General features: G+C 46.7%; 1 protein-coding gene across 1 annotated transcript in view; it reads right to left on the reverse strand.

Moving 5' to 3' along the window:
- Positions 1-23,320, reverse strand: part of LOC147123443 (urea transporter 2-like) — a 183,486-nt gene that overhangs the window by 33,814 nt on the left and 126,352 nt on the right. Inside the window, exons 6-7 of the mRNA XM_085966031.1 lie at positions 21,292-21,484; positions 18,926-19,073 (exon numbers count right to left, since the gene is read on the reverse strand). Of these exons, the coding sequence (XP_085822157.1) occupies positions 18,926-19,073; positions 21,292-21,484 (341 nt within the window). The remainder of the gene's footprint in view (positions 1-18,925; positions 19,074-21,291; positions 21,485-23,320) is intronic.

Here is a 23,320-nt window from a genome sequence, read left to right on the forward strand (position 1 = left end):
TAGTCTCTTGTTCCCGGATTCACTATCGCTCATCTGGTCTTCGGAACTACTGTCCATCATCTTTTGTACTTTCTTGTACGGTTCCTTAGTAGCCTTTTTGTTGTCGTTGGTCTTCTTCCCAGACCTGCAAACTCGTGCAATGTGTCCCATCTTTCCGCATTGCCTGCATATTTTGTCCTTGGACCAGCAGTCCTTCTGGTCATGGTTAGTTCTGCCACAGCGATAACATTTTGCAAATCCCCGTGTCATTTCGTGGGTGCCGTATTCCTGTGGCTTTTGTTGTATTTCCGCAGCTCCCCTGGCTGCTCCTTCGTACGATACTGCCACGCTGAAAGCCTTATCTAGCGTCAGCTCTTTCTCTGAGAGGAACTTCTTCTGTGCTCCTTCACTCAGGAGTCCGCAGAAAAATTTGTCCCGTAGGGTATCTGCCAGCCCTGCTCCGAACTGGCAGTGCTTTGATAGCTTGTGTAGTTCCGTAAGGTACTCAGCATTGCTCTCATCTTTATGCTGAGTTCTCCTGTGGAATTTAAATCTTTCTGCTATCAGCAGCGGTGCAGGGTTTAGGTGTTCCTGTAGGATAGCAACAATTTCGTTAAAACTCTTCGCCTTCGGTTTGGCTGGAGTAATCAGGTCCCGCAATAGGCCGTACGTTCTAGTGCCCATTAAGTTTAGCAATACCGATGCCTTTTTCTCATCGGCTATTTCGTTTGCCTCACAATATACCTCGACTCTTTCCACATACGTGGTTCAGTCCTCTATTGCATTATCAAAGGCAGTGATACAGCCAGTCTTCGGCATCTTGAAAATCTAAAATGGCGCCTCCCATGCTTTGCCTTCTTCCGCGATTTAACAAAATGGCGCCTCCCTCGCTTTGCCTTCTTCCTCGCTGATTAAGATGGTGCCTCCCACGCTTTGCCTTCTTCCCCACTGTTGCTAGCGCTGCTTTCCGTGGTTTCCGTTGCAACCTGCAGCTCCTCGCGGTTTTCTGTGCGTTTAATATTTTTTTTATTTTTTTTTATTTTATTATTTTCCCGTCGTGGAACAACCCTGTGGGACTCTTGCCTCCCTCTTCTTGGGTCTGTACACTGCCCGGCTTCGTAGCAGCGGCCGCGCCCTGTGTGCTCCACCCTCTCTCTCTCTCCTCTTCCCGACAACGCTGCTCGGCCCCGTTGCAAGCCACCCGCTCGAGTTCTCGACCGCCGCAGCCCAGGAAGGATCTGTGTACTACCTGCCACCAGCCCGATTAGCTGAAGCACTGTCGACAGGAACCAGGCCCCGCTCTCGACAGCTTCTCCTGTAATCTTCAACTCCGCTGACTCAGGGGCGGATGCCCACGGTCGACGCCCGTTTCTACTGCTTCTTTCTTCCTTCTGGACTCGACCTCTGCTCACTTCGCTTCAGGAATGGATCCCATGAGGTGGTGCAGACTGTAGGTAAGTTCGTATCTGCTCGTCGCCAACATTATGTCCGTGTATAATTGAGACACGGACAGCAGGAGTTGATTATAACAAGTCTTTACTGAATGGAGACAATCGGGAAACTGAAACTACAGAAGATTGCTAGCGCCTTTTATACAGGGGTGGTCACTGCCGGTACTGCAGTCTGAGACCAGTTATTCCCTTAAAGGTACATACACAACATACCTCAACTCCATTTACCCACTTTTGGTCCATATACCTTCATACCTTTGCCTAATCAAAACCCACTTATGTCTTGAAAGCTCAAATTGTCCCAGCATCCACAGCAATTTGTGGGAGAGAGTTCCAGATTTCCCCTCTTCTTTCTGTGAAAGAAGTGCTCCTTGATTTCACTCCTGAATGGCCTAGCTCTAATTTTAAGATTACGTCCCCTTGTTCTTGCTTTCCCACACCAGAGGAAAGAATTTCTCCGTACCTACCCTATCAAATCCTTTTAACATCTTAAACACCTTGATGTGGGCTTGCTTGACTAAAAAGCAGTGTAGAGCTGGCACTATAACAAGGTTCTGTTAGCACCAATTGCTCAAACTGGTAACAATAGTATGATCGCACAATAACATCATACATTATTAATTTAAGTATTTGTTCATTGTGACACAACATCATGAGTGTGGAGTGATTCGGTGATGTGGAACTGCAGATTTATAAATATCTGATATCTCACTTCTAAAAAATGTATTGTCGTCGCACCTAAATTACCTCTGTTCAGTATTTCTAGTCTGGATCTGGCTGGATTCTATGCCCCATAAGGAAAGTGTGAACTCATTTCTAATCTAAAATTAGATGTAGAAACTAATTAAATCCTTTTTGTGTTTCCACAACTAAATCCTCATAACCCTGACAGCTAAAAGGAAAGGGTTTATCTCATCCAGCTCGCATCTCAAAGACTTGTTAGAGTGTGAACTAATCAGAACTTTTCTCAAAAAGGTCAAACATCAGAGAACAGCCTCGGCCACTGTGTGAAAAGAAACACTCAAAAAATACAACCTGCAATAGGCAACACCAACTGGGGGGTTTCAAAAGTACATCACAACCATTCCAGTCTCTGCTTATGTTTCAGCAACAGCTGGGTGAGGTGGTAATCAGTGCTTCTCGAAATTGAATCTTAAAAATGTGCTCTGTAACAAGCTGTACTGTATTATCTGTATGGGGGTACTGCAAGCTTGTAAAAGGGTGAAGATTACTACATAATGGTTCCAACTATTAATTGTAGTGTGTCTTGAAAATGCAACTCGTCTTCCAATGTGTGCACATAATTAATGAAGTTTGTAAGATGGGGAATTGAAATATGTGTAACTAGTGTGTAGAACTACAATTGATTGAGATAAATAAAGTGTATAGTTTAATCATTTGTGTAATAAGCTCCAAGGAAAAGCTGATGAAAATGAACACGTTTTAATAGCGATCAGTTTTAGGTTCGATGCGGTCAGATGATTATAAGTAGTAAGAAGCAGTAAACTCAGTCATGCAGCAAGAGATGGGACACAGTGTACAATGGAGCACAAAGTAGTGCTTCGTGTGAAAACAGAGGGAAGTGGAGAAAGAAATCCAACATCTGATCAGAAGGTGAAGCTGTTACTTTTTTTTATATAAAAATTGAGTGGCTATTATGTAGGCAAATAGCAGCAGTTATTTTTCATACAGCAATGAGGTGAATCAATCAGCTAATCTGCTGTAGGTGTGTTGGTTGAGAGTGGAATGTTGACTAGGCTGTTGTGTATGTGTACCTTTAAGAGAATAACTGGTCTCAGACTGCAGTACCGGCAGTGGCCACCCCTGTATAAAAAGGCGCTAGCAGCCTTCTGTAGTTTCAGTTCCCGATTGTCTCCATTCAGTAAAGACTTGGAAAACCAACTCCTGCATTCCGTGTCTCCATTAACACACGGATTTAATACTGGCGACGAATAAGAAACGAACTTACCTGCAACTCGGCAGCACCTCAGACGACGTTATTGACGGTCGAAGCCAGAAGAGAGAAAAATAAAAAAAATAATCCACAGAAACTCGAGAAACGGGCGTCGACCGTGGGCAACCGGCCTCCAAATCATCGACTTGGAAAGTGCAGGAGAGACTGTCGTGAGCCAGGCTTGGTTCTTCAGTCTGTGGTTTCCCAGCTAATCCGGCTGGTGGCAGGTAGTGCACTGATCCTTCCTGGGCTGCGGCGGGCTAGAGCTCGATCGGGTGGCTCTGCAACGGGGCCGGGCAGCGAGTCGGGAAGCAAAGAGAGAGAGAGAGGGTGGAGCACACAGGGTGCGGCCGGTGCTTCGCAGCCGGGCAGCGTTCGGACCTAAGAAGAGGGAGGGAAGTGTCCAAGAGGGTCCGCTCCACGACGGGAACGGTTAAAAATAAAAATACCGTGGAGAGCGGCGTTGACAGTAGCAGCAACGGCGGGAAAGCGCGGGAGGTGCCATCTTAACTTGGCGGGGAAGAAGGAAAAGCACGGGAGGCGCCATTTTGTTAAATCAGGGACGAAGGCAAGGCACGGGAGGCACCATCATAGATTTTCAAGATGCCAAAGACTGGTGATATCACTGCCTTTGATAATGCAATAGAAGACTGGACCACATATGTGGAAAGAGTCGAGGTATATTGCAAGGCAAACGAAATAGCTGAGGAGAAAAAGGCATCGGTATTGCTAAATTTAATGGGCGCAAGAACGTACGGCCCATTGCGGGACCTGATTACTCCAGCCAAACCGAAGGCGAAGAGTTTTAACGGAATTGTTGCTATCCTACAGGAACACCTAAATCCTACACCGCTGCTGATAGCAGAAAGATTTAAATTCCACAGGAGAAATCAGCATAAAAATTAGAGCAATGCTGATTACCTTACGGAACTACGCAAGCTATCAACGCACTGCCAGTTCGGAGCAGGACTGGCAGATACCTTACGGGACAAATTTGTCTGTGGACTCCTGAGTGAAGGAACCCAGAAGAGGTTACTCTCAGAGAAAGAGCTGACGCTAGATAAGGCTTTCAGCGTGGCAGTATCGTATGAAGCAGCAGCAAGGGGAGCTGCGGGAATACAACAAAAGCCACAGGAATACAGCACCCACGAAATGACACGGGGATTTGCAAAATGTTATCGCTGCGGCAGAACAAACCATGACCAGAAGGACTGCTGGTCCAAGGACAAAATATGCAGGCAATGCGGAAAGATGGGACACATTGCACGGGTTTGCAGGTCTGAGAAGAAGACCAACGACAATAAAAAGGCTACTAAGGAACCGTACAGGAAAGTACAAAAGATGACGGACAGTAGTTCCAAAGACCAGATGAGTGATAGTGAATCCGGGAACAAGAGACTAAGCTGTCTCAAACTTCACAATGTAATCGCAAAAGAGGATCACCGAACCATCTGGGTCACCCTCACGATAGCAGGGTCCCAAGTCAAAATGGAATTGGATACAGGATCAGCACTAACCATCATGAATCGACGAGACTACGAGCGGCTATTCTCACACATACCCTTGAGAGAGACATCCATCGTCTTGAGGACATATACGGGGCAAAAACTATACCCCAGAGGAAAAATAAGGGTGCCTGTCGAATACAACGGCAAGAAAATACGGAAATTGTATCTCTACATTCTGCAAGATGGTGGACCACCGTTATTGGGACGTGAATGGATCAGAAAGATAAGTTTAGACTGGCACTCCATTCAGGCACTGACGGTGGCTGGTAAAAAGGATGACGACGTCACTCCTGGACGATTGTCAACAATCTTAGCTGACGCCAAAGAGGTATTTCAACAAGAACTGGGCACTCTTGAAGGCGTAACCGCCTCGATAAAAATAGAAGAGAATGCAACTCCCAAGTTTTTCAAAGCAAGACCGGTACCATATGCAATTCGCCCAGCCGTCGAGGCAGAGCTGGAGAATCTGGAGAATGCAGGCGTGTTGTCTAAGGTAGACTGGAGCGAGTGGGCGACACCCATCATTCCTGTCATGAAGAAAATGTTAAACAATAAGTCTGAGGAGCCAAGGAAGGTTCGCATCTGTGGGGACTTCAAGGTGACGGTGAACCCAGTCCTTCACACAGTACAATATCCTCTTCCAAGGATAGAAGACATCTTCGCCTCACTATCTGGAGGAAGCATTTTACAAAAATTGACCTAGCACAAGCGTATTTGCAGATGGAGGTTGAAGAATCCTCTAGGAAGTGTCTCACGATAAACACTCACAAAGGTCTTTACCAGTATCATCGATTGGTATTCGGAGTAGCATCAGCTCCGGCGATATGGCAAAGAGCGATGGAACAAGTCCTGCAAGGGATTCCGGGGACTCAGTGTTACTTGGACAACATCCTAGTGACAAGTGAAGATGACAGTGAACACCTTAACAACCTAGAACAGGTGCTCACTAGACTACATGAACATGGGCTACGAGCCAACCGCCCCAAGTGCGAGTTTTTAAAGAAACAAATATCGTATTGTGGCCACGTGATTGATGAAGAGGGGTTACATAAGTCCCCTGATAAAGTTGAAGCGGTTGTTAAGGCCCCAGCGCCTGAAAATGTGTCGCAACTGAGGTCATTCCTCGGATTGGTGAATTACTACCATAAGTTTTTACCGAATTTGTCCACAATTCTGCACCCACTGAATGCCCTCCTACGAACGGGAGTAGCATGGAAATGGAGCAATGACTGTAAGCGGGGCTTTCAGAAGAGTAAGGACTTAATCACTTCAAGAGAAGTATTGGCTCACTACAACCCATCACTACCGATAAGACTGGCGTGTGATGCGTCTCCCTACGGCATTGGGGCGGTACTGTCACGTAAATTCCTTGATGGTTTAGAGAGGCCGATAGCTTTTGCGTCACGCTCGTTAACTTCAGCCGAGCGTAACTACACCCAGATTGACAGAGAGGCCCTCAGCCTAGTGTGGGGGGTGAAGAAGTTCAATCACTACCTGCACGGTCAAAAATTTACTCTAATAACTGATCATCAACCTCTTGTCTCCATTTTCAACCCTCAGAAGGGCGTACCGATAATGACAGCACAACGGCTACAGAGGTGGTCCCTTTTCCTAGGGGCACACCAATATGACATCGAGTACAAAGGAACTAAACAGCATGGGAATGCTGATGGATTGTCGCGCCTACCGTTGCTGACGGTGGAAGAAGAACTTGCAGTGGATCCAATGGAGATATTCCACTCGACCATAGTCGAATGTCTCCCTGTGACGAATGCAAACATAGAAAAGGAAACACGAAATGACCCGACACTATCCCGGGTCTATGATTTAACGGTGAATGGATGGCCAGCACATGGCGAACCACTGCTGCCAGCATTCTCGCCGAGAAGAGAACAGCTGTCAGTGTGCAGAGGAACCTTGATGTGTGGATCCAGAGTAGTAATTCCACCCAAATTGAAGGAAAGAGTGCTCAATGAGCGCCATGAGGGCCATCTGGGAGGGGTAAAAATGAAGAACTTAGCTAGAGCGTTTGTGTGGTGGCCGGGAATCGATAGAGAAATCGACGAGATGACCAAGAGCTGTACAGGATGCCAGAAGGTCCAAAACGCCCCACCACAAGCCCCTCTACATCCATGGGAGTGGCCCTCATCTCCATGGCAAAGGGTGCACATTGATTTTGCTGGTCCCTTCATGGACTCGATGTTTTTAATTGCGGTGGATGCACATTCAAAGTGGCCAGAGGTAATAAAAATGTCCTCAACCACCACAGAAAAAACTATTACAGTCTTACGAACCATATTCGCCAGGAATGGGCTGCCTGAACAGATTTGCTCTGACAATGGACCACAGTTTGTGTCTGAAGAGTTCCGGAGGTTCTTAAAGAACAATGGTGTTAAGCATTACACATCTGCCCCATATCATCCAGCCACTAATGGATTGGCCGAGAGGTTTGTTCAAACATTCAAGAAGGCTATCAAGGCAATGTGTAATGAAGATATACCCCTACAACACAAGGTGGACAACTTCTTGTTTGCCTACCGGAATGCGACACATGCGGTTACCAACCAAACGCCTGCCATGATGTTCTTCAATCGAAGACTACGATGCCGCTTGGATTTGGTTAAGCCGAACATCAGAAGAGATGTGGAGAACAGACAGTTTCAGAATATGAATGAAAGACCGACCAGGAGTTTTAAGATAGGTCAACCAGTTTTGGCCCGGGACTACCGCACAGAGAAATGGCAGCCAGGAACGATTTGTACACGGCAAGGACTTCTCATGTATACCGTTGACGTTGGAGAGAGCATTGTAAGACGCCATGCTGACCAGATTCTAGAGTCATGGGAAAACGTCAACTCCACACCACGATCTGATACACCTGGCGATGAAACCGATGTACCAATTGCATCTACCGCAAAATCGGTGATATTGGAAGCAGATGAACCAAACAACGACATTGATCCCGACTCAACCTTGCCAGAAGAACCTGATACCCCAAAGAGGCGTTATCCAGACAGAATCAGGAAGCCTCCTCAAAGACTGAACTTATAATTGATTAACCTCAACCAATGTATCTAGCAACCGTAATTGTGATTGTAATTAGTTATCATTTAGTTGTTAAATGAATGTTATGTACTGTTTATCTAAAAAGGGAGGAATTGTGTATGTGTACTTTTAAGAGAATAACTGGTCTCAGACTGCAGTACCGGCAGTGACCACCCGTGTATAAAAAAGCGCTAGCAGCCTTCTGTAGTTTCAGTCCCCGATTGTCTCCATTCAGTAAAGACTTGTTAAACCAACTCCTGCATTCCGTGTCTCCATTAACACACGGATTTAATATAGGCCATGGGGAGAACTCTTGCACTTCAAATAGTGGGAAGGCTCTGGAGTGTCAGCTGAGGATTTCAGCTAAATTCCTTGACTATGGCTTGAATCCCCAACCATCTAACTCAGAGGCAAGAGTGCTGCCAACGAAGCGATGCTGAAACACTGTTAAGGCTGAAGAGCTACCACAACTGAAAAGAAAATAGAAACTTTGAGGAAATAGAAATACAGTATAAAAAGATAAAGCACATAGAAAACAGGAAAGCTAATGAAATATGCTACAGGAAATAAAGAACTGTCTGTACAGAAACCTAAAGAGGAAGGAAAGCAAAAAAACAATTTGAGATGTTATTGATGTTGCTCAGTGGGCATATTTCATCTCAAAGCTGCTTGCTACATAAATTCTCTTTATTTTGCAAATTCCAATCAGAAGTCTCATTTGTCGTTCTTTGATTTGAGGATGTGCTCTTCAGCAAGTTGTATAATCTGCTCTTCCATCATATTTGTGAAAATAATTTTTAATTATTTAGTTTCATCCAAAATTCTGCTGCCTGTTTCCTGACTCGCACCAAGTCCCGTTCACCAGTCATCCCTGTGCTCACTGACCTACATTGGCTCCCAGTTAAGCAACTTCTCGATTTAAAATTCTCATCCTTGTTTTCAAATTCCTCCATGGCCTCACCCCTCCCTATCTCTGTAATCTCCGCCAGCCCCACAACCCCCGGGACGTCTGTGCTGCTCCAATTCTGGCTTCTTGCGCATCCCGATTTTAATCGCTCCACCATTGGCAGTCGTGCCTTCAGCTGCCAAGGCCCGAAAGCTCTGGAATTCCCTCCTTAAACCTCTCTGCCTCTCTTTCCTCCAAGACGCTCCTTAAAACCTACCTCTTTGACCAAGCTTTTGGTCATCTACCCTAATATCTCATTGGCCTGGTGCCAAATTCTGTTGGACAACACTCCTGTGAAGCGCCTTGGGACGTTTTACTTCAATAAAGGCGCTATATAAATACAAGTTGTTGTTGCTGTTTAGACAATGTTCCAGTAGATGTAGCAGTGCCAAGTGCAGTTCTTCTACTGTAAATTACAGGAAACTCTTTGGTATCCGGCACCGACGGGACCGGCGCGTTGCCGGTTGATCAAAAATTCTGGATGACGGAGAGGGTTATCTACTGAGGCTATTTTTAACAAAGAAAAATAAAAAAATCAAGAAATGTGCAGTATACAGTAATTGGGTACTCACCTACAGAATGTTGTGTTAAATGGATGGTGGAAGACGCTTGATTAAGTACAGTACTGCCAGTTGAGGGTAATACAATGCAATGACTACCAGCACTGTGGGAGACACACAGTACCCCTGTAAAATGGCGGATCTGAAGAGGCTACTGGCAGCGTGGGAGAGTCAGGCTCCTGTTACATGGGTATTGAGGTGTTCCGACTTCCGACAGCGCCAAGAAGCCGAGTAGTGGCAGTTTGGAGAACTACCCCCACTGACTAACTCGGCCACCGCGGCAGACTCTGACTCGGACTCGGCAACATTGCTGGTTATTGAGGTGTTGTTTTCGGGTGAGAATTTTGCCGGTTAATAGAGAATTCCGGATATTTAGGTGCCGTTTAAATGAGAGTTTCCTGTAGTATAAAGTTAACCTAGATTATATTCTTATAGAATAATGATGGATTTAAGCTATTGGGGTCAATATAAACCCCCCCTGCCCCCACAACGGGCGGGAGTGGGTAAAAATTTAAAACCAGGAAACGCGACCCCAACCCGCTGCCTTTGCAGCCATTGCCGTTTTTTGTGGCAGCGTGTTGCATGCCATGTGAGCGTCCCGTCTTGGAGAGGCGGGATACTTTACTATAATATTTAAATCAGGCTTCCATAGTGCATTTGGGAAACTGATTTAATTTTAACGCTGGCCAGCCTGGTTTCCCAGGCCTCAGGAAACCCAACAGCAAAATGGAGGTGAGAGCTGCCGGCTCCAGTAGGTGCTTTTTACAGCACTGCTTGTGAGCCAGGAGGAGCAGGAGTGCTCCCCACTGCCCCTCAAGCAAGCCTTTTGCCGAGCGCGGCCTCTCCTTGTTGCTGCAATTGTCTGACTCCCCCCCGATAACCCGCAATCTGCTGAACCCCAATCCAACCCCCGATTTTAAGCCACCCCCCCGATCGGCCAATTCACCTCCAACCACCGATCTTTGCCATCTTCCCTCCTGATTGCCAGCCTCCGATTCCCCCCCTCTCCACAAAGCCAGGGTCTTCCCCTCCCTGGCTCCCTTCTGATTGCCGGGCTCCAACCACACGCCCGCCTCAATCCCCTACTTTTGCCTCCCTCCCGATTGCTGTGCTCCAATTCACCTACAACTCCCGATCTTCCCTTCCCTCCCTCCCTCCTGATTACCGGCCTCTGACCACACCCCCACCTCCAAACCCCAATGTTTCCCTCCCTCCCTCCCAATCGATTACAATGCACCAACCCCACCCCCCATGTCCCCCTCATCTTTTGCTCCCTCCTTCTCTCCTAATTGCCGTGAACCAACCCCCCTCCACCAACTCCCAATTTTTTCCTTCCTCCTGATTGCCAGCCTCCGACCCCGCCTCCTCATGAAGCCCGGATCTTCACCTCCCTGGATCCCTCCCGATATCCAGGCTCCGACCCCCACTACCCTGCTTCCAGCCTGCACTCTTTCCCGATATGCCGGGGACAGTGCCCAACTGTAATGTATGTACCTTTAAGAGAGGAACTATCTTTTACAGCTCCTGTATACTGCAGTACCAGTAGTGACCACACCTGTATATAACACCGTGTAGTAATTTGTACAGTGGCGACGAGCAGGTTCAAACTCACCTGCAGTACTGCATCACCTCACGGGGATCCATCCCTGAAAAGAAGCTTCTTGGAGGTCGAAGCCAGAGCAACGGGCGTCGACCGCGGGCAACCGCCCAGTGATCCATCGGAGTTCAGAGAATCGCAGGGGAGGCTGTGGAGAGCTGGGCTTGGCTCTCCAGTCAAGGTGTTCCAGCAAATCGGGCTGGTAGCAGGTAGTGTACTGACCCTTCCCGGACTGCGGCGGGCTAGAGCTCGATCGAGCAGCTCTGCAAGGGGGCCGAGCAGCGTCATCGGGAAGAAAAATAGAGAGAGAGGGTGGAGCGCACAGGGCGCGGCCGGTGCTCAAAAGCCGGGCAGCGTTAAAGAAAATAAAAAAAAGGGGGAACAAAAGAGAGACGCGCAGAAAGCCGCGGGGTGCCGCCATTACTATTTAGAATGCTAGGAGCAGCATTGGCAGCAGCGGGGGAAGAAGGAAAAGTGCGGGAGGCACCATTTTAATCCATTGGGGAAGAAGGAAAAGCGTGGGAGGCGCCATTTTAATCCATTGGGGAAGAAGGAAAAGCGCAGGAGGCGCCATTTTAAACCACCCAAGATGCCGAAGAGTGGCAGCATCACTGCTTTCGACAACTAAATAGAAGACTGGACCACGTATGTGGAAAGAATTGAAGTGTACTGCAAGGCAAATGAGGTGGCCGATGAAAAGAAGGCATTGGTATTATTGAATTTGATGGGCGCGAGAACGTACGGCCTATTGCGGAATTTAATTACCCCAGCTAAACCAATGGAGAAAAGCTTTGAAGAGATTGTCAATATCTTACAGGAGCATCTAAACCCTACACCGCTGCTGATGGCAGAAAGATTCAAGTTCCATAAAAGAAACCAGCACAAAGATGAAAGTAATGCTGACTATCTTACGGAACTACGCAAGTTATCGAAACACTGCCAGTTCGGAGCAGGACTGGCAGATACCTTAAGGGATAAGTTTGTCTGCGGGCTCCAGAGTGAAGGAACCCAGAAACAACTACTTTCGGAAAAGGACCTTACGCTAGAAAAGGCTGTCAGCATTGCAGTATCCTACGAAGCAGCAGCACGGGGAGCTGCGGAAATACAACAGAAACCGCAAGAATATAGCACCAATGAAATGGCATATGGAGCAGAAAAGTGCTATCGCTGCGGCAGAACAACCCATGACCAGAAGGATTGCTGGTTTAAGGACAAAGTATGCAGGCAATGTGGAAAAGTGGGACACATAGCACGAGTCTGCAGGTCGGGAAAGAAAACCAACACTAAAAGAACTACTAAGGAAAAGTACAAGAAAGTACAAAAGATGACGGACAGTAGTTCAGAAGATCAGAAGAGTGATAATGACTCCGGGAGCAGGAGACTAAGTTGTCTAAAGTTACACAACGTGATCGCAAAGGAGGATCACCGAACCATTTGGGTCACCCTCATGATAGCAGGGTCCCAAGTAAAGATGGAATTGGACACAGGATCAGCCCTAACAGTCATGAATCGACGAGACTACGAGTGGCTATTCTCACACATACCCTTGAAGGACACGTCCATTGTCTTGAAGGCATATACAGGGCAAAAAGTCTACACCAGAGGAAAAATAAGGGTGCCCGTTAAATACAACGGCAAGGAAACACAGAAACTGTATCTATATATACTACAAGATGGAGGACCACCATTATTGGGACGTGAATGGATCCGAAAAATACAATTGGATTGGCATTCCATTTAGGCGCTAACTGTGGCTGACAAAAAGGATGACGACGTCACACCTGGACGACTGTCAAAAATTCTAACTGACGCGAAAGAGGTGTTCCAGCAAGGACTTGGGACTCTAAAAAGCGTAACGGCAATGATAAAAATTGAAGATAACGCAAACCCAAAATTATTTAAGGCCAGACCGGTACCGTATGCGATCCGCCCAGCCGTCGAAGCAGAGCTGGAGAGTCTGGAGCGTTCGGGTGTGCTGTCCAAGGTGGACTGGAGCGAGTGGGCCACACCCATCATTCCTGTAATGAAGAAATCATTGAGCCTGGGGAGCCGAAGAAGGTTCGCATCTGTGGGTACTTTAAGGTAACTGTGAACCCAGTCCTTCACACAGTACAATATCCACTTCTGCGGATAGAAGATATTTTCGCCTCACTATCTGGAGGGAAACGCTTTACAAAGATTGATCTGGCCCAAGCGTATCTACAAATGGAGGTAGAAGAAGCATCTAGAAAATACCTCACGATAAACACTCACAAAGGTCTTTACCAGTACAACCGACTGGTATTCGGGGTAGCATCAGCTCCGGCTATTTGGCAGAGGGCAATAGAACAAGTCCTGCAAGGGATCCCGGGGACCCAGTGTTATTTGGACGACATCCTGGTTACGGGCGAAAATGACAGTGAACACCTTGCCAACCTGGAGCAGGTGCTCACTAGATTACAAGAATATGGGCTACGAGCCAACCGCCCCAAATGCGAGTTTTTCAGGAAACAAATCTCGTATTGTGGCCAAGTGATTGATGAAGAGGGGTTACATAAGTCCCCAGACAAGATTGAGGCAGTAGTCAAGGCTCCAGCACCGGAAAATGTGTCGCAACTGAGGTCGTTCCTCAGGTTGGTGAACTACTACCATAAGTTGTTGCCAAATTTGTCTACAATTCTGCACCCACTGAACACCCTGCTGCAAACTGGAGTAGCATGGAAATGGAGTGATGAGTGTAAGCGTGCCTTTCAGAAATGTAAATGCCTAATCACTTCAAAAGAAGTATTGGCCCACTACAATCTAACACTACCAATTCGGTTGGCATGTGATGCGTCTCCCTACAGCATTGGAGCGGTGCTGTCGCACAAATTCCTTGATGGTTCAGAGAGGCCAATAGCCTTTGCGTCACGCTCATTAACCTCAGCAAGCGTAACTACGCCCAGATTGACAGGGAGGCCCTCAGCCTGGTGTGGGGGGTGAAGAAGTTCAATCACTATCTGCACGGGCAGAAGTTCACCTTACTGACTGATCACCAGCCTCTTGTCTCCATTTTTAACCCAAAGAAGGGCGTTCCGGTGATGACGGCGCAACGGCTGCAAAGATGGTCCCTTTTTCTAGGGGCTAATCAATACGAAATAGAGTATAAGGGCACGAAACAGCGTGGAAACGCTGATGAGCTGTCACGCCTGCCGCTGCCTACGGTGGAGGAAGCACCTGCAGTGGACCCTGTTGAGATATTCCATTCGAGCATAGTCGAATGTCTACCTGTTACAAACTCAAGTATAGAGAAGGAAACCCGAAATGACCCGACACTCTCTGTGGTCTATGATTTGACGGTGAAGGGATGGCCAGCACATGGCGACTTACTGTTGCCAGCATTCTCGCCAAGGAGAGAACAGCTGTCAGTGTGCCAGGGGACCTTGATGTGTGGATCCCGAGTGGTAATTCCACCCAAGTTGAGAGATAGAGGGATTGAAGGAGTCTTTCATCTGGGAGGGGTAAAAGTGAAGAGCCTAGCCAGGGCGTTTGTGTGGTGGCCGGGAATCGATAAAGAAATCGAGGAAATGACCAAGAGCTGCACAGGATGCCAGAAAGTCCAAAACGCTCCACCACGGGCCCCGCTACACCCATGGGAGTGGCCCTCATCTCCATGGCAACGGGTACACATTGATTTTGCTGGTCCATTTATGGACTCAATGTTTTTAATCGCCGTGGATGCACATTCGAAATGGCCAGAGGTCATCAAAATGTCCTCCACCACCACGGAGAAAACTATTGCAGTCCTGCGGACCATCTTCACCAGGAATGGCTTGCCAGAACAGATTTGCTCCGACAATGGACCACAGTTTGTGTCCGAGGATTTCCGGAGGTTTTTGAGGAATAATGGGGTAAAGCATTACACATCCGCCCCATATCATCCAGCCACAAATGGATTGGCTGAGAGGTTTGTTCAAACCTTTAAAAAAGCAATAAAGGTGATGTATAACGACAACATACCACTGCAACACATGGTGGATAATTTCTTGTTTGCTTACCGGAATGCGACACATGCAGTCACCAACCAAGCTCCAGCCATGATGTTCTTTAACCGAAGGTTAAGATGTCGCCTGGATTTGCTCAAACCAAACATAAGACGAGATGTTGAGAATAAGCAATTCCAGCACATCAATGAGAAGCCAACCAGGAGCTTCAAGATAGGGCAACCAGTCTTGGCCCGCGACTACCGAACAGAAAAATGGCAGCCAGGAATGATATGCACACGGCAGGGACCACTAATGTACACAGTGGACGTTGGAGAGAGCATCGTGAGACGCCATGCTGACCAGATTCTAGAGTCACAGGAACAAGTCAAACCCATGCCACGATCATACGCACCTGGTGATGAACCCAAAGTACAGATTGCGTCTACCTCAGAATCAGTGGTATTGGAAGCTGACGAACCAACCAATGACAATGAGCCAGAATCGACTCCGCCGCAAGAACAGGATACTCGAGAAAGGCGCTATCCAGACAGGTTCAGGAAGCCTCCTCAAAGACTGAATTTATAAATGATTACTTTCAGCTGATGTATATACAGGTAGACTACCTTTTATCCGAACTTCCGAAAACCGAAACCCTCTAAAAACCGAAGGTTTTTTTGTTCAGCGTAAGTCGTGCGCACGACATGACCAGAGTGGCGCACGACTTAAGCTGAGCAGATGGTCAGCGTAAGTCGTGCGCACGACCCCCGCCGACGACCCCCCGTGGACCCCCGCCGACCCCGACTCCCGCCGACCCCCCCGCCGACACCCCCGCGGACCCCCGCTGACCCCCCCCACCGACCCCAACCCCCGCCGACCCCCCCGCGGACCCCCCCGCGGACCCCCGCCGACGCCGACCCCCCCGCCAACCCCGACTCCCGCCGACCCCCCCCGCCGACCCCCCGCGGACCCCCCCGCCGACCCCCCCGCGGACCCCCACCGACGCCGACCCCCCTGCCAACCCCGACTCCCGCCGACACCCCCCGCCGACCTCACTGCGGACCCCCGCCGACCCCCCCGCCGACCCTGACCCTCGCCGACCCCCCGCCGACCCCCCCGCGGACCCCCGCTGACCCCCCCGCCGACCCCGACCCCCGCCGACCCCCCCGCCGACCCCCCCGCGGACCCCCGCCGACCCCCCCGCCGACCCCGACTCCCGCCGACCCCGACACCCGCCGACCCCCTCGCGGACCCCCGCCAACCCCCCCGCCAACCCCGACGACCCCCACTGCCGACCCACCCCCGACAAATTTCCCAGTCTTATAAAATACCTTCCGAAATCTGAAATTTTCCAAAAACCGAAACACGGCTAGTCCCGAGGTTTTCGGATAAAGGATAGTCTACCTGTAGTACAAAGAAAATTGTAATTGTAATTAGTTATTATTTAATTGTTAAATGAATGTTATGTACTGCTTATCTAAAAGGGGAGGAATTGTAATGTATGTACCTTTAAGAGAGGAACTATCTTTTACAGCCCCTGTATACTGCAGTACCAGTAGTGACCACACCTGTATATAACACCGTGTAGTAATTTGTACAGTTAGTTCCAGCATACCCTCTGTTCAGTAAACACCTGTTATTACCGTTCTCCTGCAGTCCATGTGTTATTTATACGCGGACACTACACCAACAGCCCCCTCTGCGGCCTTCTACCACTGCTTTTCCTGCCCGTCACCCAGCCAGCCCATCAATTGGGCCAGCTGCAGGCGGGAAACAAAATTTTAAAATTATAATGAGGTCCTGCCATTAAATTTGGAAGGACTTCCGCGTCCCTGGGATTTCTGCACTGTCCCACACCCTCCCAGTCTTCACCATAAATATCAATGCCATTTTTTTCTGCAGTTGCAAAAAACAACCTAAGGTTTTGCACCTTCATCCATTTTTCAAAATTGGATCCAGAAGTAATCTCATCAGTAACCTTTTAAATTTCTGTTCATAGAATCATAGAATAATACAACACATAAGTAAACCATTCAGCACATCGAGTCTGTGCCGGCTCCTTCTAAGAGCAATCCAGTTAGTCCCACTCCCCTGCTCTTTCCCCATACCCCTGCAATTTTTCTCCTGCACATATTATCCAATTCCCTTTTGAAGGCTACTATGGAATCTCTATCCACCACCCCATCAGGCAGTGCATTCCAAATCTTAACCACTCGTGTAAAAAAGTTTTCCCTCATGTCGCCTCTGGTTCTTTTGCCAATCACCTTAAATCGAGGTCTCTCGTTATCGACCCTTCAGCCATTGGAAACAGTTTCTCTTTATTTACTGTATCTAAAGCCTTCATGATTTTAAACACCTCTATCAAATCTTCTCAGCCTTCTCTGCTCCAAGGAGAACAACCCCAGCTTCTGTAGTTTATCCACATAATAACTGTAATCCCTCATCCCTGGTAAATCTCTTCTCTAAAGCCTTCATGTCCTTCTTAAAGTGTGGTGCCCAGAATTGGACACAATACTCCAGCTGGGGCCGAACCAATGTTTTATGTTTAATGTTCTTGGTCTATGTTTTATGTTCTGCCAAGATTTCATTTAGGAATCAGTAACCTGATAGTCATACTAAACTTTCCAAAATCTGTTGTAACCTTTAACTGACTACGTCATACAACATCAACAACAACTTGCATTTGTATAGTGCCTTTAATATACAAATACTTCCCAAGGTGCTTCATCGAAGTGTAATCAGACAAATATCGACACCGAGCCAAAAAGGAGATATTAGGAGAAGTGACTAAAATCCTGGTCTTAAAGGAGAGTCTTAAAGGAGCAGAGAGAGGTGGAGAGGCCTTGAGGTTTAAGGAGGGAATTACAGAGATAAGAACCTAAATGGCTGAAGGAATGGCTGTCAATGTTGGAGCGATGGAAATGGGGGCTGCAGAAGAGGCCAGAGTTGGAGGAAAGCAAAATTCTCAAAGGGTTGAGAACAGCACAAAACAAGAAGGATTGAGGAATGAGCAATGCAATGTGCCCTTTACAGATAGCTTTAAACTTGCAGCTTAAACTTGTAGTTTGGCCTATAATGCACCCACTATTAGGGGCAGGAGATCTTAAGCAGTGGAAGAGAAGAGATTGGGGGGAAAGTGCAAAGGATGGCAATGTAAAAGAGAGGCGATCAATTAAGGAGTTGTTAGACCAAGAGCCATCTTGAGAGTCTTTGGGATAGAATTCGACTTGGGTGGGGACGCAAAATGGGTGGTATCGTATCTGTCGCCTGTTATATGCCCCGCCTGATATTCCGTTTTATTGATGTCATGGAACTAAATATTGGATGGGACGTGTAACAGGCGCCAGATGTGATACTGCCCGTTTTGCATCCCAGCCCCAGTCGAATTTCACCCCCTATATTTACAACAGAAGAAAATAGGAAATGCAGAAGGAGCGTAGGATCACAGGGGTCTCGCTACCTGGGGTGCGGGGGGCATAGGTGGTGTAAGGTTCCACTCCCACTCCTCCTGGTCCTATAAGGAGAGATAAAAAAAACGTTTTTAAAAACTCACCTGTTTGGGCCTCTTCTGGCCCCGATCCTCATCTTCCCATTTAGGCTTCTGAGTTAAAATTGTGGTCAGGTCCCAATGACGTTATCGGGACTGACATATAGATGCAAAAAAAGACTCCTGCTCAGTTGAGCAGGTTAAAATCTCCTGACATCTGCAGGGCGCGTAAGTAGCTTACTTGATTTTAGCTGCCCACCCACCAGGTTTCCCCTGGGTGGGTAGGGTTAAAATCGCCCACTATGTTACTAAGACTTCTTTGTTGGGATACTGGCAGCTGCATTAGATTGACCAAGACAATTCTCACTTTTCTATCAAAACCAAAGGCACATCAATATACTTCATGTCACAGACATTGTTTCCAGAATCTTCTGTTTGAACAAGGATGTAATCTTACCTGCCAGTATACCAAGACAGGATCCAATTGCAGCATGCAGACATATGACTGGAGATGAGATCATTAATGCAAAAAGGAAAATGCCACCAGTCCAGGGATTGTCGCAGCCATACACCTGCCCAACACCCACTGGGATAGCTCTCAGAAGCTGAATAAAAATTAAGCAGTAAGTCATTATTTGATTTATGTAAACTTACAAGTACAAAGGTTATGGAAGCTGCTGACATGAAACCACAACAGTGATTTATAAGTTTTATTTATCACCGCTGGAACTAAACAATTTTTCCATGTGGCACTGTTTTACTGTATAGTTTGCCTCAGAATTTTTTAAATTTTCCTTCACATTTCTTTTCCTTCCTTTATCTCTTTGTAATTTGTTTGACTTGATGCTTTCACTCTCAAAGTCCATCAGAGTCCTTGACATCTCTCTCACAGTTTGTCTCTGATTACACTCACTTGCTCGGAAGTCAAAGGAAATAAAAATGGGGAGAGATATAAAGCAGGCTGCGGACTTGCTATCCATTTTACACTATCGTACAAAGTCAAGATCTTCCCCAGGGTGTATAGATAAGGCCTCTGCTGCCACTTCCCAGAGCCTACAGCTACTTGCCACATGGCGGCCCTGGGAAGCAGTGGTACGTTGGGCAGACAGGAAGGAAATCCTCAAGGGCCTTATCCCAACCTCCATCACCATTTGCATGCAGGGAAGGAGTGGTCAATGACAGTCCCAGTGGGGGTGTGGAAAAAGATCCTGGATAGGGTAGTGAAGCAGTACTGGGCTTCAGTGCTAAAATTTTCCCTCATTCCCCAGCACCATTCTACCCAAAACTGTCCAGAATCATGGATAAGAATTTGCACCTATAAGTCAAGTTAACCTTGTTAGTTACTCAAGTTTGGATCGCCCCTTTCTTGGGATGGTAGACTGATGACAGTAATAAAGTTAATGTATATGTGGCTGGGAGAGGAAGATGCACACATTGAGTGTCCCTATATCATTGAAATCCAAAGCATATGGTATATTTTGCCCATTTTTCCACAGAAACATTAATTGTCTGTGTTTGGAATAAAATTGTCTTTAAATATTGGGGTAATTTTTTGGCCTGTAATTTGGCGAATTGGATCGTCTGCTCATTGTAGAATCTGCCTGATTTTCCTTCTATTGGAATTAATGGAATTAAAATCGGGAAGGTTCTACAACAGGCAGGTAATCCATTCCATCAGTTTTCTATCCAGGCGATGAAGACAAACAATTACCCCAGTCTTTTTAAAGCATGTCAAAACAAGTAAAAAAAAACTGAGATGATAGATAGTTAACTATAAATAATAAGTAATTTGTTAGCCTGTCCTGGGAAGCAAAAGACACCTCACTCCCACTGTGTTGGAAAGTCCTTGATCCCCTTCTGGTTGTGAACAGAGGGAGATTAAAAAACAGACTGATTGCCTATGTTTTAAGAGAAAGCTGCAAAAGCTTTTGAGGAATACTAAAAGGTTAGAAGTGCTGAAGAACAGTTAGAAGTCATCTTGTTTAAGCCAAATAAGATGGCCCAATGTTGTGACAACTAAAAAGAAAAAGAAAGACTTGCATTTATATAGCGCATTTATATAGGAACTAGGTCCATGATGCACTGAAATGATGTTACAGCCTTTGTACAGTGCTTTCTGAGAGATGATGGTACATTTAATCTACACATTTTGAGATAGAAACATAGAAACATAGAAGATAGGAGCAGGAGTGGGCCATTCGGCCCCTCGAGCCTGTTCCACCATTTAATGAGATCATGGCTAATCATCCAAATTCAGCACCCTGTCCCTGCTTTCTCCCCATATCCCTTGATCCCTTTAGCCTTAAGAAATATATCTAACTCCTTCTTGAATATATTTAATGAATTGGCCTCAACTGCCTTCTGCGGTAGAGAATTCCACAGGTTCACCACTCTCTGGGTGAAGGAATTCCTCCTCATCTCAGTCCTAAATGGCCTACCCCTTATCCTTAGATTCTGACTCCTGGTTCTGGACTCCCCCGCCATTGGGAACATCCTTCCTGCATCTAGTCTGTCTAGTCCTGTTAGAGATGGGAGCTAAAAAAGTGAAGTGCTCTAACTGAAGCAATAGTACAGTGAAAAAGTGTTAGCCTCTGAGTAAAATATCAACAAACTTCAGACATGAATTATTAACTTTCACTTACTGCCTTTAAACAGCTCAATCATAATAGAGACAAACAGGTGAAAATCTGAAATTATACCATGTAAACATAGAAAAGGGTTTTAAATTAATCAGTTTTGCATATAATAGTATTTTGCTGCAAATATCTGATGCTGCTGAAGTGATTAACGATTACACAATGACATAGATAAGATTCTGGTTACCATTGGAACACTGAGATCTGGCCATGTGGTATTTAATCGTGCAGTCATGGGTTGAATAAGAACCTGGGGAAAATGCTGGTTGTTGTGTCCTGTTGCAGCCAAATACACCGACAGAGCAATATTAAAAGGCAGCGTGAAAACAGGCAGCTCCCATCTTTCCATCACAGAGGCCAAGGCACTTGAAAGCACAGGGCTGTAAAAAGAAATTATTTTCAGTGCAAATATAAACTGGCTACCAGGTTAATTTGTGAAATGAGTGGTATGCATTTTTAAAGGTTAGGAAACATAATATTTTTCATCCTGAGCAGCTTCCTCTACATACAACAACAACAACTTGCATTTAAATAGCACCTTTACTGGAGTAAAACTTCACAAGGTGATTCACAGGAGTGTTATCAAATGAAATTTGACACTGAGCCACATAAGGTGATATTAAGACAAATGACCAAAAGTTTGGTCAAAGAGGTAGGTTTTAAGGAGCGTCTTAAAGGAGGAGAGAGAGGTAGAGAGGTTTAGGGAGTGAAGTCCAGAGCTTAGGGCCTAGGCAGCTGAAAGCACAGCCGCCAGTGATGGGGCAATGTAAATACGGGATGTGCAAGAGGCTAGAACTGGAGGAGTGCAGGTATCTCAGAGTGTTGTAGGGTTGGAAGAGGTTACAGAGATAGGGAGTGGTGAGGTCATGCAGGATTTGAACACAAGGATGAGAATTTTAAATCGAAGAGTTGCCGGACTGGGAGCCAAGGTCGGTCAGCGAGCACAAGGGTGATGGATGAATGGGACTTATTACGAGCTAGGATATGGACAGCAGAGTTTTAGATGAACTGAAGTTTATGGATGGTGGAAGGTGGGAGGCTGACCAAGAAATCGCTGGAATAGTTGGAGATAACAAAGGCATCGATGAGGGGCAGCTTGTAGATAAGAAATAGGAGGGGGCCAAGGATAGATCCTTGGGGGACTCCAGAGGTATCAGCGCAAGAAGCCATTGCAGGAGATTCTCTGACTACAACTGAAATTGTATTAAAATATTAATGCTACAAGTAACACTAATAATAAGAATGTGTCAACTGTCAGTGGTAGATAAAACGTAGAAACCATAATTTTGTGAAGCAAATTAAACTCAAAAGTAGTTTATGACTAAAACCTCAGCTGTGCTAATAAGACACGCCTGTTTAAAAGTCTGGCTTTAGCTCACAATTTTGGTCCTAAATGCTGATTACCATAATTTGAACTTGCCTGGAAGTGCTAAATCAGACACCTGCAGGTTTAGCAATCAAGTGCCGATTAGACACAATTTTCGTGGAGCAGTATATGTGGGCTCCACGCACCCACCTCCACTGAAGGTATGGCGTGCTCTGGCTGGCACACAGCGACACGCTGCAGGATGGCTCAGGGACCAAGTGAGAGGGAGCACAGGTTCTTGGGCGTGGCACTGGAGGTCCAACTGGAGGAGGTTCAGAGGAGGAGGAATGTCCTGTACCCGCAGGGGCAAAGGAGTCCACCTCGCCCTCCTGTCCCTCTCTTCTGCAGCAGCTAGGGCTGTTCTGCTGGGCTTCAAGTCCTCCTTCCATTCCTCCTACAGACCCAGAGGAGTCCCCTAGCAAGATGCTGATGACCCGTTCTCCTGGTAACTCCTATAAGGTGTCCAATAAGGTGGAGTAGCACAGTACTTCGGTTCAACTCCTTTATCAAGATGGCATCTTGCGCTAAACCAGTGTTTCAGCTTTAGACCCCAACTTGGCCACGTTGAAAGATCTTTAGTGCTTAAAGTATCTGCTACTGATCACTTTCAAAGGAAAGAGCTTATGGGCATTCTTATGTTACAGATACCATGCTCAGACCAGTACCTGTATAGAGCCATGTGGAGTTGGCAAGGTGACCGGTGTGGGAAATAATTGAGTAGGAAGTGATCTGCTTATGTTCAGTTTTCTGGGGTAGAGGGAGAATAACACAGTCTGTAACCGTGCTATGCCTGATCTAGGTGTGCTTGAAGCTGACACTGCATGCCCCAAATGGAAAGTTCTTTATTTCT

This window comes from Somniosus microcephalus, chromosome 2 (genome assembly GCF_052327205.1).
Source record: "Somniosus microcephalus isolate GS21.2 chromosome 2, FLI_Smic_1.0, whole genome shotgun sequence".
Classification (NCBI taxonomy): domain Eukaryota; kingdom Metazoa; phylum Chordata; class Chondrichthyes; order Squaliformes; family Somniosidae; genus Somniosus; species Somniosus microcephalus.